Source organism: Caretta caretta, chromosome 9, assembly GCF_965140235.1.
Source record: "Caretta caretta isolate rCarCar2 chromosome 9, rCarCar1.hap1, whole genome shotgun sequence".
Lineage (NCBI taxonomy): Eukaryota > Metazoa > Chordata > Testudines > Cheloniidae > Caretta > Caretta caretta.
In genome coordinates this window covers 72,825,270-72,843,025 of record NC_134214.1, presented here as the reverse complement: position 1 = coordinate 72,843,025, position 17,756 = coordinate 72,825,270, and the positions used below count along the sequence as shown (strand labels likewise).

The 17,756-nt window shown below is 37.3% G+C and overlaps 1 protein-coding gene and 1 long non-coding RNA gene across 5 annotated transcripts in view; one reads left to right on the top strand and one right to left on the bottom strand.

Moving 5' to 3' along the window:
- The window catches only part of LOC125643048 (uncharacterized), a 209,718-nt gene extending 193,053 nt beyond the window's left edge, over nt 1–16,665 (bottom strand). The window contains exon 1 of the long non-coding RNA XR_012669970.1: nt 16,566–16,665. This is a non-coding gene — a long non-coding RNA (uncharacterized LOC125643048). The remainder of the gene's footprint in view (nt 1–16,565) is intronic.
- The window catches only part of KLHL4 (kelch like family member 4), a 77,103-nt gene that overhangs the window by 8,968 nt on the left and 50,379 nt on the right, over nt 1–17,756 (top strand). Inside the window, exons 1-2 of one of the 4 annotated variants that reach the window (XM_075132427.1) lie at nt 9,990–10,058; nt 14,331–14,361. The exons of 2 other annotated variants lie outside the window; for them this stretch is intronic. In XM_075132427.1, the coding sequence (XP_074988528.1) occupies nt 14,342–14,361 (20 nt within the window). In that variant the 5' untranslated portion in view covers nt 9,990–10,058; nt 14,331–14,341. Of the gene's footprint in view, nt 1–9,983; nt 10,059–14,330; nt 14,362–17,756 lie in introns of those variants that run through there. One more of the 4 variants, XM_048864614.2, reaches the window with a different exon arrangement.

The window sequence follows — 17,756 nt, the reverse complement described above, 5'->3', positions numbered from 1 at the left end:
TCTGGCACACATGAAAGGTCATGATCTGGCCCTTCCGCCCCAAGAGCTGTGAAAAAGTTCTTAATATTAAGTTCCCTTACCGAGATATGACATTTTTGCTAAAAATTATGTGCAAATATAAATAAGTAAAGAAAAATGCATGGCTGAAATGTTATAAACTGAGAATAAAAACAAAATTAAAGTAAGTATTCGAAGAAGTGTGTGGTCAGAATTATTCTGGAGGTTTCTGGGAAATCTATAGTACTGAATGACAAACCTACACATTTGGTAAATTTGACACCACGATTTTCAAGCTTCCTTTTTTATGAATTAGTATCTAACTTTTCTTATAGGTTTGCAAAGCTTGCTTCCGCAAATAGACTGTTCACCTGAGTCTCCAGTGTTGCTGTGCTTGTGTCATACATAACAGGGTATGCTTTCAGAGCGATGCAGTGTGTTTTAGCCACATAACTGCCTTCAGTGTTTCTCCATGTACCATATGCAAAAGGATGTTCAACCGAAGATGGGCATACTCTTCCAATTGGCTAAGCCTCTCAAAAGAATTTTTACACTGAACAATTTCATGACCCCATGAGCAGGTCTCACTAATTAACAGATTAGTTTTAATAAGATGATATTAGAAATCCTTAATTGGAATTTTGTATATTCCTTTAAGGGAATGTTTTCAATTGCTCAAGAAGAGGAAAAAGGAAATAAAGGAGGAGACTCCACCAGTCTTTATTTCTGATTGATAATTCCATTGACATTAAGAGCGTGATACTCATATCATGAGATGGGTAAACTTCAAAGAGAGAGACGTGTACTACTTATGTATTGATTGCCAGTGGGTGTATAAATGCAACAATTAGTAGACATGTACAAAAAAAAGTGTAAGACTCAAATCTATTCTTGAAATCAGATCTTCTACACCTCAAGGTAATGTGCTGCCACTTCATTAAAATAGACATGCTAACTTGCATCACTATAAAAAAGATTGTCAAAATGTGTCTGCAATTACTTAAAAATATCCTCCTCAAAATCAGTAACTCTGGGACCAAACTCCCTAATTCTAAAAAAAGTTATGAGAGGATAACCTGCGTAATTCTGCACAATACCATTGACCTACAAATATTAACCTATCTAACCATTCTTTGCAATCACTGCAGAAAACCAGCTCATCTGAAATATGTGCCTTTTTTGCAAAAACTACTAAGTGCTATCAAACAAAGGTCTGGAAAACCCAAGAAACTTTTATGAAACAAGTGCATCATGTGAGTCTGAGATGGAAGTACATTTTTAACATATGACCGGTTATTTGCAAGCAGCAGTTTTCTACTTTGCATGAATACACACACAGACAGAACTCAAGGAAATGTTAGTTTCTTGTGAATTTTTCCTCTCTATACAAAAGCAACAGGAGTACTTGTGGCACCTTAGAGTCTAACAAATTTATTTGAGCATAAGCTTTCGTGGGCTACAGCCCACTTCATCGGATGCAATAAGCCCATAAAAGTTTATGCTCAAATAAATTTGTTAGTCTCTAAGGTGCCACAAGTACTCCTAATCTTTTTGCGGATACAGACTAACAGGGCTGCTATTCTGAGTCCCCTCTATACAGTATCTCAGATTATATAAACAGAAGCAAATACAGTTATCTGTCTCTAATGTCTCATGCGAATGCTGTCAGCAGATTGGAAGTCATGTGTAAGAAAGGCTTATATACCATAAATTCTCTTTTGTTGCAAGAATACCTTTGTCTCATGTACAAAAACAGTCTTGGCCTTATTTACTTGCAAATAATTTTCCAATTAGATGCCTTTATCACATTTGAAGTGGGATGTACAGAAACAAAGATAAACTTGGTCCTATAGATGTGAAGAAAGTGTGTCCCTGATCAATAGAACTATATCGGGAGCATTTAGCTCATATTGTCTGAATCACTACCAGGTGTTTGAAGATCCCTTGATAGACAACCTGTGTCAGATACAGTAGTGATGGAGTGTGGCCTGGAATATAGATGGGAATCATAAAAAATAAAGCTAATTTATTTATCTGTCATTTCTTACATTAGGGAACATGGGCTAGCACCAAAAACAGACAGCTAACCAAAACACATACCTCAGCTTGTTAACGCAGTCTGCATCACCAGAAAATACTAAGACTCAGATCCACAAGGGTACTTAGGTGCCTAAATCTGAGACTTAGGCCTCTGAGTCCCAACTTTGCTCCACCTATCTCCTACCTAAGCCCCAGAGTGATTCACGAACTGGGGGAAGCTAAACATTCAGCTGCCTCTTGCATGGGGCCTGATTGAGTAGGCACACTCAGAGACTGCCTACCAGATCAGATCCTATTCAAAATCTGGCTGGAAGAAGTGGTGGTCACCTTATAAAGTTTAGCCCAGTGGTTAGTACACCCTCCTGGGATGTGGGAGACCCAGGCTCAATCCCCCCCTCTCTGCCAAAGGGGAAGAAATGATTTGAACAGCCTTCTCCCCACCTCTCAAGAGAGAGTTCTAACTACTGCGCTAAAAGTTACAAGGTGAGCCCCACCAGCACTTCCTCCTCCTCTGGCTTGTTTGTGTGGCGTGAGACAGGCACCTAACTCATTCTCACAAGATGTGCCTTAGGCACCTAAGCCACCTGACTCTAGGAGATGGGGTCCTGTTTGCGGATCGCTTGCAGAGGTGGGCACCTTCCTGCAGCCTGGACTTAGGAGCCTAGTTCCATAGGAGGGGCAGGGTTTAGGAGATACCCGTCATCAACATCTCCCATTGGCTAGCTTAGGCAGCTCCCTGCCTAGCATACTGGCTTTTGTGGATTGCATTTAAGGTGCCTATCCCTCCTATTCATTGTGCAGAGAGCCTAGGAATCTAACTCAGCTTTTGTGAATCATACTGTTGTTCTTGTGATTTTCTAGACACTGCAATGCCTAAGTCCCTTCATGGATCTGTCCATAACTATGTGGGATCTAGTTAATTTATTAAAGATTCTTTTCTCCTTGTTATAGTTTCCTGTTGGCGTGACTGAGGCTCCCTCCTGCTCCCTTTCATTACTCACCAACACCTAGGCCTGTATCCTCCAAGGAATTTAGGCACCTAACTTTCCTTTAAGGAACCGGACCCTGATTCCCACATTCAAGTGTTTGGCTAGGACTACCCAGACATTTTGGAAATGAATTGGGGGAAGGGAAGGGCTGCCCTCCCAGAGCGAGAGAAAGGATTTGAACAGGGGTTTCCCACCTCTCAGGAGAGGTGCTCTAACCACTGAGCTACGAGATATTCTGATGGGGAAGGGGGGGAGGCTCTTCAATCTTTACTCTTGCAGCTGCTCCACAATGCATAACTAACGAATGAGTGATTGGAGCAGAGAGACTGGACCCGGGTTTTCCCACCTCCCTGGTGGGTGCCCTAACCATTGGACTGCAGAGTCATTCTTTCTTTCTCTCTCTCTGTGGCACAACAGCTACAGTAGAACCTCAGTTACAAACATTTTGGGAATGGAGGTTGCTCATAACTCTGAAATGTTCGTAACTCTGAACCTTATAATTCTTTCAAAAGTTTACAGCTTTGAAACTTTACTATGCAGAAGAAAAATGCTGCTTTCCCTTTATTTTTGTTAGTAGTTTACATTTAACACAGGACTGTACTGTATTAGCTTTGTTTCTTCTGCCTCTGCTGCTGCCTTAGTTTTGTACTTCCGGTTCCAAATGAGGTGTGTGGTAAACTGGTCAATTCATAACTGTGGTGTTTGTATTTAAATATTTATCCAGAGTGGAACAGACATTAGGCCAGAGAGAGAAAGAGAGAGTGAGAGTATGTACCTTTGTGGATCCCATGCCTTTTGACTACGTACATTTGGGTCCTACAATCAAAACTGTTATGGTCTATTCCAAGTTTTGTTGTTGACCTCCTCTATAAACTTGAGCAAATAATCCAACTTCTCTGTGCCTCAGTTTACCCATGTTAAAAGTAAGTATCAATTACCTACCTTTCAAGGACAATGTAAAGCTTAATCAGTGTTTGCAAATACCCATCTTTTCATCAAAGATGCTATACAGGAGCAAAGTATTTTTAATAATATTAATTAATAAATTATGTTGATGCAGTATACCACTTTGCTTCACAGGTCATTTTTCCCATGACATTATCTCGCACAAAAATCTCAGCTACACTATATTACTGTTACATTTTCTATTGCAATACAATGATCTAAACAGTAGTAACAGACAGTGGCAATATTGGAGTGTTTTCATCAGAGAAAGAGGGCAGAGACTGTCAACATTTGCTATGCTTCAGTTCCCCTTACAAGTTAGAAATAAAGAGCAGAGGGTGCCAATCTTGCAAAGTGCTGAGTATTTTCAATGCTTGTTGATTTTAACGAAAGTTGTGGAAATTCAGCACCTTTCAGAATTGGGCAATACATACCTGGATGTAAATGAAAACTGATGTGTGAACCACTGAAAGGTAAGAAATCTTAAGTGTGGAAGAACAGCTATTCTCAGATCATTCGTATGGTGTGTGTTGCCAGGGAAACCTTTTTTTTTTTATATATATATAAACACAATATGAATTGAGCACAGATGCTCAGCAAGCTCTGTGTATGTTATAATTTTACATTGCACTGGAATATTAGGAATTATATATATTATAATTATATTTTCTTAATATTTATATGTTATATATTTAAGATTTATATATTCTTAAATATTTATTGTTTAAATATGTATCTGATTAATTATATTTTACCCATGTCCTGTATTTGTGGGGGATCTCTCGTGTTTTGTCTCGTTTGCCACATTCATTGTGATTTCTTTGCTTCCAGGACACAAGCTTAGCTTTAAATGCAATTTTTAAAATATCAGGATGCAGTTCTGAGTTTTCACAGCAAAAAAGTGTGCACTCAGAGTTTCTTAAATTCTGATCCGTACAGGTTCACATTTTAGATTATAAAATGTTTGGGGGCAGTGATCTTATCTTTGCATATTTGTACAGTGGAAATAAGTCCACCTCTGGTGTCCAGATTTTATAATGGATGTTGAAAGAGTAGACTGGGTTCAGACAACAGCTAGAAATGATTTGTGTTCTGAGACAACAAAAAAAGCTCCTATCTTTACCTTCAGTAATAATTTAATAAAGTGCATCTAAGACTGTCCTGCCAATCCATAATCTGACAAATTTCATGATGGGCAGTTATGAAGTTGTTGTTAGAGCAGTTAGAGTTGTTTTATTTTGTTTGTTAGTTAAATCTATAATATAAAATTCTTTACCTATAAAGAAAGGAAATGAGATGAGTGTCACTGAAATGAAAATTGTGATGATATATATGAGTAGAACTACACTTATAATGATAACAAAACTCACCAAATCTTTAGTACTATGTAATGTAGAAACTGGAGAAATTGTTTATTGGTGGACCACACCTTTATTAAAATATCATTTGCCTGTCCATGTCTTACATCAGCAGGTGGAGAAAGAAAGACGCCTAATTGTGTAGTTTTAAAGTCTCAGAACTACCAAACCAGTTTGAGACTGGATTGGGGAGGAAGGGGGAAATTGATTCTTGCTATGAGGCAATCTAGTTGCTGTAGTGAAAGGCACCATTTAGTTATGAAGCAGACATCAGCCATTCCACACAAATTATTCCCAGGTCATCAGATTCTCTCTTTTCCGGTGCACCAACAATTCTGAGATTGAGAATTTTCTGCTGGTTTCCTAGGTCATCAGCTCTGACAGCTTCTTATCATTCAAAACTGATGTAAATATAACTAAACCATAGCAGTACCAAGAATTTTAAATCTGACACACAAACACACACCTCTTTGTGTTGTATCTTGTCAGAAACATTCCATCTTTTTATCTACTCTACTAAAAAATATCCTGCCATGTGTCTACTTCAGTATTTTGTACAGTAAATCCATACATTTGGCAATAGCAATTTTCCCAGTTTCCTATTGTAGTAACCCAGGCAGTTATTGTTGGTCCACCAGGCAAAGTCTCAGCTTGTGATAACAGTCCCTCTAGACAGGGAAGGTTATGGGGGGGGGGGGGGGGGAAGACAACAAAACAACCACCTTAAGACTGCGAAGAGTTTTTTTTTCTTATTTTTTTTTCATACATTTAACCATGCCTATGTGAACCTTGAAGGAAAACTAATGGCTTTAGATCTCATTTCTGTTAAAATATACAAATAAAGATGCTCCATATGAAGCTTACATGAGAGACCTCTAAGCAATAGCACTCAGGTACATGCTCTCCGTTTACCCTTATGAACAAATCACTATCTAGTTCAATTACTATCTAGCTTTGTTTAAATTAAGGCTTCATTACACTGTTTTAGTTAGTGTTACAGTGCATTAAAAACTGAATTTAACACAACTGGCAACAAATGTGAAGTAAGGTCTGGAACAACTGTGCAACCTGTTTAATAATTCAAGAGTATTCATTTGTCAGATATAAAGCTCCTATTTGTACTGCACAAAGTACATCTCTCCCAATATTTTTTTTTTAAGCAAAACATCACATTTATGCTTCTTCTGTTCATATATACAGGATGATCTCTTGAATCAAACATAGTTCTGTATAATTAATAAAACATCCTCTGTTGTGCGCCACATTTGAGACAATTAGAGGAAAAAGCCATTATTTCATTCCTGCTGGATACTACTGTGACATTTCATAAACTAAATTGATGGTGATCATTGATCTAATTTTCCTGTTTGTCATCTTTTAATGTAGAAGTCATATCATGTACTTAAAAGAGGTTAAAAATGCTAAAGTATGAATTACAAAATATTTGTATTGTTTGTTACTTGTTTCTTTTGTAATCAGCCCATCACATTTATCAGGATTTTTTGTGTTGTCCTACATTAGCAGATCCTTAAAATAAAACACTCCTGTCCTGAGTGTTATGATATACTTAAAGCTAAATTTTCAATGTAAGAATGGCTGGTACAAAGCAGGAAGGGATTGCCATAGCTTTCAATGGTCTGTAGAAAACTCGCAAGATAAAAAGGAAAGCAATGGGAAAAAAAAGGTCCTGACCCAGATAAAATATAAATAGTTTCAACTTTGTCTGTCCATGTCTTACATCAGCACTTTACATTGAATTTTCTCCAGTAGACTATGTTCAAAAGCATGTCTGTGTTTAAATAGGGGGCAGTGTATAGGAAATTGTGGACCTACCATAAAAAAGTTACATCAGTTCTGGAATAACAATGTTTTGGTAAAAGTTGGGAGTTCAGTTACTTAATATGGCCTACACCAGTGGTTCTCAACCTGCAGCCCGATCAGCACACAGCTCTGGCCCATGTGACATCCTCAGGGCCATATAGGTAGGACATATATTGTGTGACTATGGCCCACATAACACACAAAAAGCTGCATATGCAGCCCACAATGGTAAATAGGTTAAGAATGACTGGCCTACACTAACAACCAATAGGAACATAGACATTGGCATACAGGTTCAAACCAGTACCAGATGTTTCAGAGGAAGGAGAAAGAAAACTTGTGTGCCAAATTATGGAGTAATCTGCCTACAGAGAGCTAGATCATGGCCTTTATACCACAACCTTATGTATCACATTAGCAACTACAACAGGTTCTCTTTGAATCACTATTTTTATTGTTCAAATGCTCAAATAAAATCTACGGAAGAGGCACTTGTTTTCTTTTGCAGACGTTCTGCTGGTTTGTTCCAGTTATCTTCATGTGGGTGTTTTATAATTCTACTTTTAAATTATAATGTCATTCAATTTATTTATTACTGAAGGAAGACTCACTGATCTGTAATTTCAGTTTCATTCTGGTTTCTTTTTTAAAACTAGGTACAATATTTGCTACTCTTCGGTCCTTTGTTATGGAAGTTGATACTAATGACATATTGCAGGTTTCTGTTAGCAGTTCAGCCACTTAAAAATTAAGTTATTTAGAACTCTTTCATTAATAACCAGCCAGCCCCAAGAACCAGTTGATCTTCAATTTATTACTTGGTTCCAGCACTACTATTTCTATGTCAATCTCTGACAGAACCGCATCTTAACCTGCCAAAGTAAACCTTTTGAGGGATTTTTGTACAAAAACTGAGGACTTCTGGCAAAAGTCAGATATTCTGGAATAGCTTTAGCTAACACATGTGGAATTTCTGCAGGGATTATTCATTTTGGATTGGTTTGGAAATACTCAGAGTTCTATTTAGGAGAAAATCCCAGTATTAAGAAGAGATGGGCCCCAAATCAAAATGCAAAAGCTGCAATCACAAACTTTGAGAACATTTGAATCTCACACAATTAACTTAAAAAAAATGAATCACGATTAATTGCAGTTTTAATCGCACTGTTAAACAATAGAATACCAACTGAAATATATTAAATATTTTGGATGTTTTCCTACATTTTCATATATATTGTATTCTGTGTTGTAACTGAAATCAAAGTGTATATTATTTTTTATTACAAATACTTGTACACTAAAAATGAAAAACAAAAGAAACAGTATTTTTCAATTTACCTCATACAAGTACTGTAGTGGAATCTCTTTGTTGTGAAAGTGCAACTTACAAGTGTAGATTTTTTTTTGTTACATAACTGCACTCAAAAACAAAATAATGTAAAACTTCAGACCCAACAAGTCCACTCAGTCCTCCTCCTTGTTTAGCCAATCGCTAAGCTAAACAAGTTTGTTTACATTTACAGGAGATAATGCTGCCCTCTTCTTATTTACGTCACCAGAAAGTGAGACCAGGCATTTGCATGGCACTTTTGTAGCTGTCATTGCAAGGTATTTAAGTGCCAGATATGCCTAACATTTGCATGCGCCTTCATGCTTCGGCCACCATTCTGATGACACTTGTTAAAAAATAATGGGATAATTCATAATTAATTTGTGATTAAACTCCTTGGGGGAGCATTGTATGTGCCCTGATCTATTTTACCTGCATTCTGCTATATATTTCATGTTATAGCAGTCTCGGATGATGACTCAGCACGTTGTTCATTTAAGAACACTTTCACTGCAGATTTGACAAAATGCAAAGAAGGTACCAATATGAAATTTCTAAAGATAGCTACAGCACTCAACCCAAGGTTTAAGAATCTGAAGTGCCTTCCAAAATCTGAGTGGGACGAGGTGCGGAGCATGCTTTCAGAAGTCTTAAAAGAGCAACACTCCAATGCAGAAACTGCAGAACCCAAACCACCAAAAAAGAAAATCAACCTTCTGCTGGTGGCATCTGACTCAGATGATGAAAATGAACATGTGTCTGACCGCACTGCTTTGGATTATTATCACGCAGAACCCATCATCAGCATGGAAGCATGTTCCCTGGAATGGTGGTTGAAGCATGAAGAGACATATGAATCTTTAGCGCATCTGGCACATAAATATCTTGCGACGCTGGCTACAACAGTGCCATGAGAATGCCTGTTCTCACTTTCAGGTGACATTGTAAACAAGAATTGGGCAGCATTATCTCCTGAAAATGTAAACAAACTTGTTTGTCTGAGTGATTGGCTGAACATGAAGTAGGACTGAGTGGATTTGTAGGCTCTAAAATTTGATATTGTTTTATTTTTGAATGTCTTTTTTGTACATAATTCTATATTTCTAAGTTCAACTTTCATGATAAAGAGATTGCACTACAGCACTGTTATTAGGTGAATTGAAAGATACTCTTTCTTCTGTTTTTTTACAGAGCAAATATTTGTAATAAAAAATAATATAAAATGAGCAGCGTACACTTTGTATTCTGTGTTGTAATTGAAATCAATATATTTGAAAATGTAGAAAACATCCAAAAATATTGAAATAAATGGTATTCTATTATTGTTTAACAGCGCGGTTAATTTTTTTAATCTCTTGACAGCCCTACTATTTTTCCATCAAATACATAAATGTTGTCTGGAAAAAAGTTAGCTGGCAGATTTATATTTAAATAAAGACTAAATAATATTTTCAAACTCATGTTGGTTCTGAATCCCCATTAAATACATGATTATTTCTCTTCAGGTTTTCAAATTACCAGGAGTTATTAGTTTTGTAAAGCTGATTGGAATAGAGAAGCACTGTGACACACACAATGGTGAGCAATCTTATTTTAAGGGACAAATTATTTTATGTGATACATTTTAGCTGAAACAGCCGTTGTTAAGCAATCCACACTACCAATTTCATCTTCTACAGGGGCCAAAGGAAAAAAGTTAGTTTTCCTTTCAGCTAATGATTTTTCTTCTTTACTGTAAGCTTAGTTACCATCATACAACAACATATTTTACTTATGGTAAATCTCTCTTATGATGATACTATAACCTCAACTTGAGCTGCTCTGACACTCTGACACTATTCATAGATCATATTTATGAATATTCTGTTGATAATCAGTTTAATAATAACAATGTTGCAAATCTTAGCTCAATTTTTAAAACCGAAGGACTATTTTAGAAAATTGCTACCCATAAATCATTACTCATAATTCACCATTCATTATTCTCATATTTTAGAAGTTTCAATCGTCTGCTTAGGGAGCAGAATCAATATGATGTGACCTAGATGACCAATCACACACCATAAATAAAGAATAGCGAATAGGTAAAGTCAACATTTCACTGTCAACCGTTCTATGAGAATTGTTCATGTTAGTTACTTGTCAAATACTTGCAAATAACCTATGTATTTATAGAAATTGGGACCTATTCACAATAGAAAAAAGGGCTACATTCATCAGATAATTGTTTCACAACAAATAATTTGCCTACTACATCCTCTTCCCACTAATTACCACGAATAGAAATCATGAACAATACTTCAGATTGCAGTTGGCTCACCTAGTTAACAGTACATTAAAAAGTAACCAGCACTGAGTGCAGACTGAGTACTATGATTATTAAAGAGACGAAGTGGGTGAGGTAATATCTTTTATTGGACCAACTTCTGTTGGTGAGATAGGCAAGCTTTTGAGCTTAGGGTATGTTTACACTGGCAAGTTTCTGCGTCACAAGTTATAGTACTTTTATTAAAACGCTGGAATTAAGCCATTGTTGTGTGTCCACACTATGCTGCTTGTGACACTGGAGTGCATCCACATTAGCAGCTTTTGCAATGGCAAAGACAGCAGTGCACTGTGGTAGTGTATGTCTCCAGGGCAGCCGAGTTCAAAACAATGAGCAGAGCGGTCACCTGAGGCATTATGGGACAGCTCTGGAGGCCAATTACAGCGCAGAAAGCAATCAAGTGTCTACACTGGCAATGGAGAGCTGGAGCCTCTGCACAAATAGCCTTACAACTCTTGTCAAGGTGGTTTTTGTGCAGCACTGCAAGTCAGGAGTTTCTCGCACAAAGTGGCATGGCAGTGTGTATACATCTGCAGTTTGAGCGCAAAAAGATGCTTTACTGTGCAGAAACTTGCCAGTGTAGACAAGCCCTTACCCAGAATTCTTCTTTAGGTTTGGGAAACTAACCCAGAGTGTCATTAACTAAATACAAGGTAGAACAGATTGTTTAGCATAAGCAGTTAAGAGATATTTCAAGGGACCAGTCAAGGTGAAGTGGCCGTTTAACACCCCTTTAGTCATATTGAGGAAAGTAAGGGGGGAGGGAAGCAGCTGGCAGTCTGATTGTTAGTGGGTTACAGATTGTTGTAATAAGCCATAAATGTAGTGTCTTTATTCAGTCCATGAATAATAGGCCACTTCACCTTCACCACATCAGACGATAATGGTAGCACTGCCGGCAATTAAAATGGTGCTTACTTTTCCACGGTGGGGGAAATTTTCATTACCACAAAGGGCCTTTGATAGTCTCACTCTCTCTATCACAGCTTACAATTCAATATGTATTTTTATGAAATTACCTTGATTTCATTGCTCCATTAAAATTTTACAATCTAAACCATTTTCAATGGCAGGACTAAAGAACAAAGCTTTCAATACACTGTATTTTATGTTTTTCTCCCCCTACCTTCATCCATACCTATCCCTTTTTTCTTTAGTTTTTCCTCTCACTTTCACCACTTATTTCTAAATTATGTCCTTTGGTGCTGACTATAATCTTCTACGTCATCAGGGTGCAACAGGAGTGTGGTAGTTACACACATCAACATCACAAGTTATTTCCTGATACCACTGTTTCTATGGAAGCAAAGGTTTGCAGTTACCGTGGCTATCCCAACCTTCTATGTACATCACTTTGGAGGAAGGGGAAGTTGGGGCAATATTATCTCTACCCTACCATATTGATTAAGCTTCTCCTACATAAAATTCACCTTGTTCTGGTTCCCATATTAATTGTCTATGGTAGTGCTTTATGTAAATATTTTACCAAGGAACCACAACTGAAATTAGATATTTCAGTAGCAGTGAGGCTTTAAGCAAGGTTTTCTGCCATTCATATCAACATCATATTAGCTCTTCAGACTTTATTTTATTTATATTTTTCATTGTCCAAATTCAGTTAAATGAAGGCTTAAAAGCACATTTGACAAAGACCCATTGAAATAGATAACAGGCAATTACCACTGCATTCTTTCCAGATACAGAAAACATCTGTCCATCAACTTTAACACCAAGAATGGTATGCTTCTATAAGTCAGACTATTTAAAATATAGTATTAAATACTTGATGTTCTCAGATAAAGACAGCCCTATATCATGTAATCTCAAATTGTAAAGATGATTAATATAATTATTTCATTACCTTGCACTCAGAGGCTAAAAACCTCATTTGTTAAAAAGACAAAAATGATTTCTTGAATAATGAGTACATATCTCAGAAAAATAGGGAAAGGATTTTATTGCACTTGTAAAGTAAACTACATAAAATCTAACAGAAACCCATCAAATGACTTTTCTGAGAGCGTGAATAAATAATATGCAGTGCATGTTAACATCTGAGCTTAGAACAGGACAGAAGCAGAAAACAAAATATTTGGGTTTGGAGGGGGATGATCACCACTTGAGACAGGCAGTACGGCCAGGGTCATTGGTGTCATATGAGGACTAGCTATATTATCACACATTTTACAGTGTCTGGGAAGTAATTCTCTCTCTGAAACAAGCTTTTCAGTCCATTGTAGATCCAGGGTTCTGCAATGGGTTTCATTAGTTTGGAGGAGGTGGAGTCTGTCTGGTATATATAGGACAATATGTTTCTCAGTGTCTTTATGGCCAGCGTGACTGAGCCAAACTCAGTCAAAAACAAAAAAAGGCACAATGAAAACCTCTCTCTGTCCTTCTTTGTTCTTTTTGAGACCAGCTAACCAATCTCAGATTTGTTTGATCTTTTCAGTGAAATAGGCAGCCAGCTCCTCACAGTGGGAGGTATTCAGCTATGGGGATGAGCACAGACTGTACTGATGTAACTAGTTTTCTGTGTAGTGCAGTTATGCTGATTTAGAGCCAGCTGGATGGAGAAAGAATGAATTTGGCTTCCTTCACAGCTATAAAGGAATAAAACAGGTTTTGCTCTTTCCTATTGAGATCAGAGATGGTGATGCACCACCAGCATTCTAATCTTCTGCCATCGCACATCATCTGATGCGGTGCATCCTTGAAACATGGTGAGCAGTACTGTCAGTGAATAAGTGAGAATTTTGGATCAAAAATGTGTATGGACAGCAGATTATTATAAAATTCTACATGTCTGTCCAAGAACCTCACCAAGTTTGGGACCCCATTGTTTTAAATGCTGTACAATCATAGGAAGACAGTCTCTGCTCCAAACAATTTAAACTGTAAATAGACAAAACAGATGGAGGTGACAGAGGGGAAACACGAAGCGCAGAGAGGTGAAGAGGCTTGCCCAAGTCAGTGGCGAGCCAGGAAGAGAACCCAGGTCTCCTCAGTCCCAGTCCTGTGTCCTATCTACTGGACCAGGTCCATGATAAAAAGAGGAGATCCACATATAGAAGCTCCACTCCATCTACAGACTTTAAAGGTACATCGGGGCATAGGTCGTCAGAATCTTAAGACTGTTGCCAGAACAAAGGTAGTGCGTTAATAGGACGTACTGGGGCATTGTGAAAGAGGGCAGAGTTAAGGTTGCATGGGTATTAACATAGTTTTTTTTGCCATTGAATTACCTAGTTTTTTTTTAAAACAGGAATAGCTATATTGTTGTTAGGAGTTAATAGTCACCTAGGCAGTTGTACCTCTTAGCACCTTGAGCCAGTCCTCTGCCCCCCAGCATTTCCTGTCCTGCAAATCAGCTGTGCCCCATGCTTTGGCTTATGCAAGTAGTTCAGGTCTCGTCCTCTGCCTCATGTGACCAGAAACTTGGTGCACAGAACTCGGATAATACAACACAGTGTTTCATATCCTTATGCCATTGATCTTTAAATACAAATTATCTTCTTCCATAGGAATTGAACATATGGTCCTTACAACATACGGGTAGGTGTGAATCCAGATTTTTATTTATAAACTGCAAGGGGCAGAGCACTCTGTCTCTGATCCAGCAAACTGCTTAAGAACGTGACTAACTTTAAACTCAAGAGGTCTGATCCAAAGCCCACTGAAGTCAACGAGAGACTTTCCATGGACTTCAGTAGGCTTTGGATCAGAACCACAAGTTGTTTAAGACAACACACTACTCATATCCTTAATAAAGGAGATAACTTATTTTAACCAATTCCAACACTGAGAAGTGGCAAGATTATGTCAAAGAGGTTCTTTGATGTATCAGGGACAGTTGTCAGCAACTTTCATGACAACCCTCAAACAGCAGCAGAAAAATCACTACTGTTGCAGAGACAACAGTGCATGTTGACACTTGAACAAATAGTTTATTTCACTGATACTGTATTATTATTATTAGAGATTTGTAGTTGTCATAGCCAAAGGAGAATTGAACCATGTTATTTTCATTTTGCTCAATAAAATAATAGCAACAATTTTACATTAAAGCCTCCTTGTTCTAGAATATACCCTAGAAAGCAAACTGTTGGTATAAAACTGTAAGGCAGGCACAGGATGTCAATACAAAAAAACCCACAACATGCTGTCTTAGATAAAGTGCTTCAGATCATCTTCCATATTTAATAAAAAGAAAACTGAACAATGGGAATGCCCACAATCATTAATAATCTGCATTACAATCGTCCTGAACATTAATTTTTACAATTAACCACACAATTAGCCTAATCTCAGTATAAGAATTTAGGTACAACTTTCTTAGAGCATTTCAGGTAAAGTTATATAGTTTTGTATTTTCCTGAATAGTTCATAGAATAAATAGTAAGTTTATTGTTTTGTCTGTTTATCAGTTTATAGCAGCTCTAAATGTTTTTGTATCCTGCTGTGTTTTCAGCTTCTTTGTTTGCCAGTGGACTAACTCCAGAAATGAAATGTATTATCTTCTTTTTATAGGAGGAATTAAGATATGATTTTCCCAAATTGTGTCTGGTGCAAGTTATAGTGGCATTTCTTTATACATCATTGTGCTTGGGGGGGAGAGGAAATACAACTGCAGTACTTTTTCCTTAATATATACTTTGTAAATGCCACACTTTGAACATTTCTGTAGAAATGCCAACGAGTACATTTGTACTTGTAATACAGGAGATAACTTATTTTAACCATTTCCAACACTGAGAAGTGATAAGATTATGTCAATAGAGAGTCAAAAACATTACTAAAAACAGACAGCCGAGAGCACCATGTACTACTGCATTGTAAAATTACCCCTTTAAACTTTGATTTAGATTTGCTTTGTTGAGTGGTTGCTGAAATGCAGCATGAGAATCACACATATAATTTGCTATCTCTTGTGATCAAAAGTAACAACTACTGAGTGTACTACAATTATTCTATTCCCACTAGGAAATAGACATGTATCATTCATGTAATAGAAATTTAGGGCCCTGATGCTATAATAAGGTACAGGACAGCAGACTCTTGTGCTTACATGTGGAAGCTTGCAGGATCAGGGCCTGAGAGAATTACCATGTTTCTAATACAATTCTATCACCTGCGACGTTTACTTTAGTTAATTAACATAAAATAATCAGTTTCAGAGGAAGGACACAAACTAATATTTGCTAAATGGAAAAAATATTCAGTATAAGGACAAGGAAAAGGAGCTGGGACTAAAATGACAAAATGAAAATCTATCAGTGCAGATTAACATGACAAAACGCAAACAAAATTCTAGCTTCTATTGGTGTTTCATTCATGAAAGAAAGATGATCTTGTGACTAGAGCTGGGCAGGAACTAGATTTTCTGTTTAATGGGAAATTCCACAACTTTAAAAAATGTTCCATTCCAAAAAGGAACAAAACCAAAACAGCTGAAATTTACCATTAAACAGAGTTCTGGGAAAAAAGTATTTTGGATCAATTAAAATGCTATGTTTCAATTAAATTGAAACATTTTGGTCTCATTTTAATTTTTAAAATGTTTTTATTATGCCATATAAAATTTTAAAACAAAGTTATTTTGAAATAGAAAATCAAAATGTTTCATCTGAAAATGGTTGAAATGTAACGTTTTGATCTTAACATTCAGTTCCATTTTCTTAATATGAAATGTAATCAAAATCAATACATTTCCACAATGTTTCACTACCAATTAATTGTAAAATTTATCTGTGCCTTACCTTAAGTTTCCTTTCTTGGAGTAATAAGGTTCAGACACTGGGTCTCTGCTGTCTGCAGCCATGGAAGATGACCAACCTTGTCAATCAGTGGCAGTGAAGGGTAGTCCCACCTCTGAAAAAACATAGGTTTATGGAAAACAGATCCTGTCAAACTAACTTGATATCTTTTTTTGATGAGATTATAAATTTGGTTGATAAAATGTTGATGTAATATATTTAGACTTCTGTGAGACATTTGACATAGTCATAGACAAATAGACATTTTAACCACATGACATTTTGGTTAAAAAAACCCACAACCATACAAAATAAACATGGCACACATGAAAGAGATTAAAACTGCCTGACAGGTCTCAAAATATAATTGTAGACAGGGACTCATCATCAAGGTGGTGATGAAGCATAGCAAACTGAAACAGGAACTGGGAGCAATAACCTGAACATAAGGGCCTGGTGACCCATGGTGCCACCTGGGAATGACAGCCCAAAAGTTAGGACATAGTGATCCAAAGAAGCCTCTGGGGAAGACAAACCAATACTTTCCCAATCTCAGGTGTGGCAGGAGATCCCTAACCCACTATTAAACCTCCCAGGGTACATGATAAGGAATACATAGTTTCTCTAAGACAGCTGCAGACCTCCTAAACATCATTTACAATATTCAGTGCATTGTTGCCTGAAAAAGTCTATTCTCTGTAGTTTTGTTTTTTGTGGGTTGGAGCGGGGAGAGGAGGGTTTGAGTTTTTTAGGTTTACTTTTTGAGTCTACTATCTTATCTGGAATGCTGGCCTTCCTTCCCCATGGAGGGAGAATTCCCTTTGTTGAGAAGAGCATATGCACACCTAGAGGATCAATACAACACTATGGCCTGGTCTTTTCTGCATTGATTTGCTATGCTGCACTCTGTGAGGGTGACCATGGGAAGCTGGCGGGGATGATTTTCCCTCATGCTGCACACTGTGAAGGGGAGTAGGGGGAAAAGGTGCTGAGGAGTTGCTGTACTCTACAGATTTATATGGCATGAGGGAAACAGATTTTGGAATGTTTCCTTTGTACCTCTTGCAGTAACTCCTACAGAAATCTCCTGGACCAGAATCTTCAGAAGATAAAGGGAATCAATGGGCTCTTCTTCTCTTAGTGCTTTTTTGGAGTGTGGGGAGTGATGTGAGACCTCTTCCGAGCAGCTTCTTT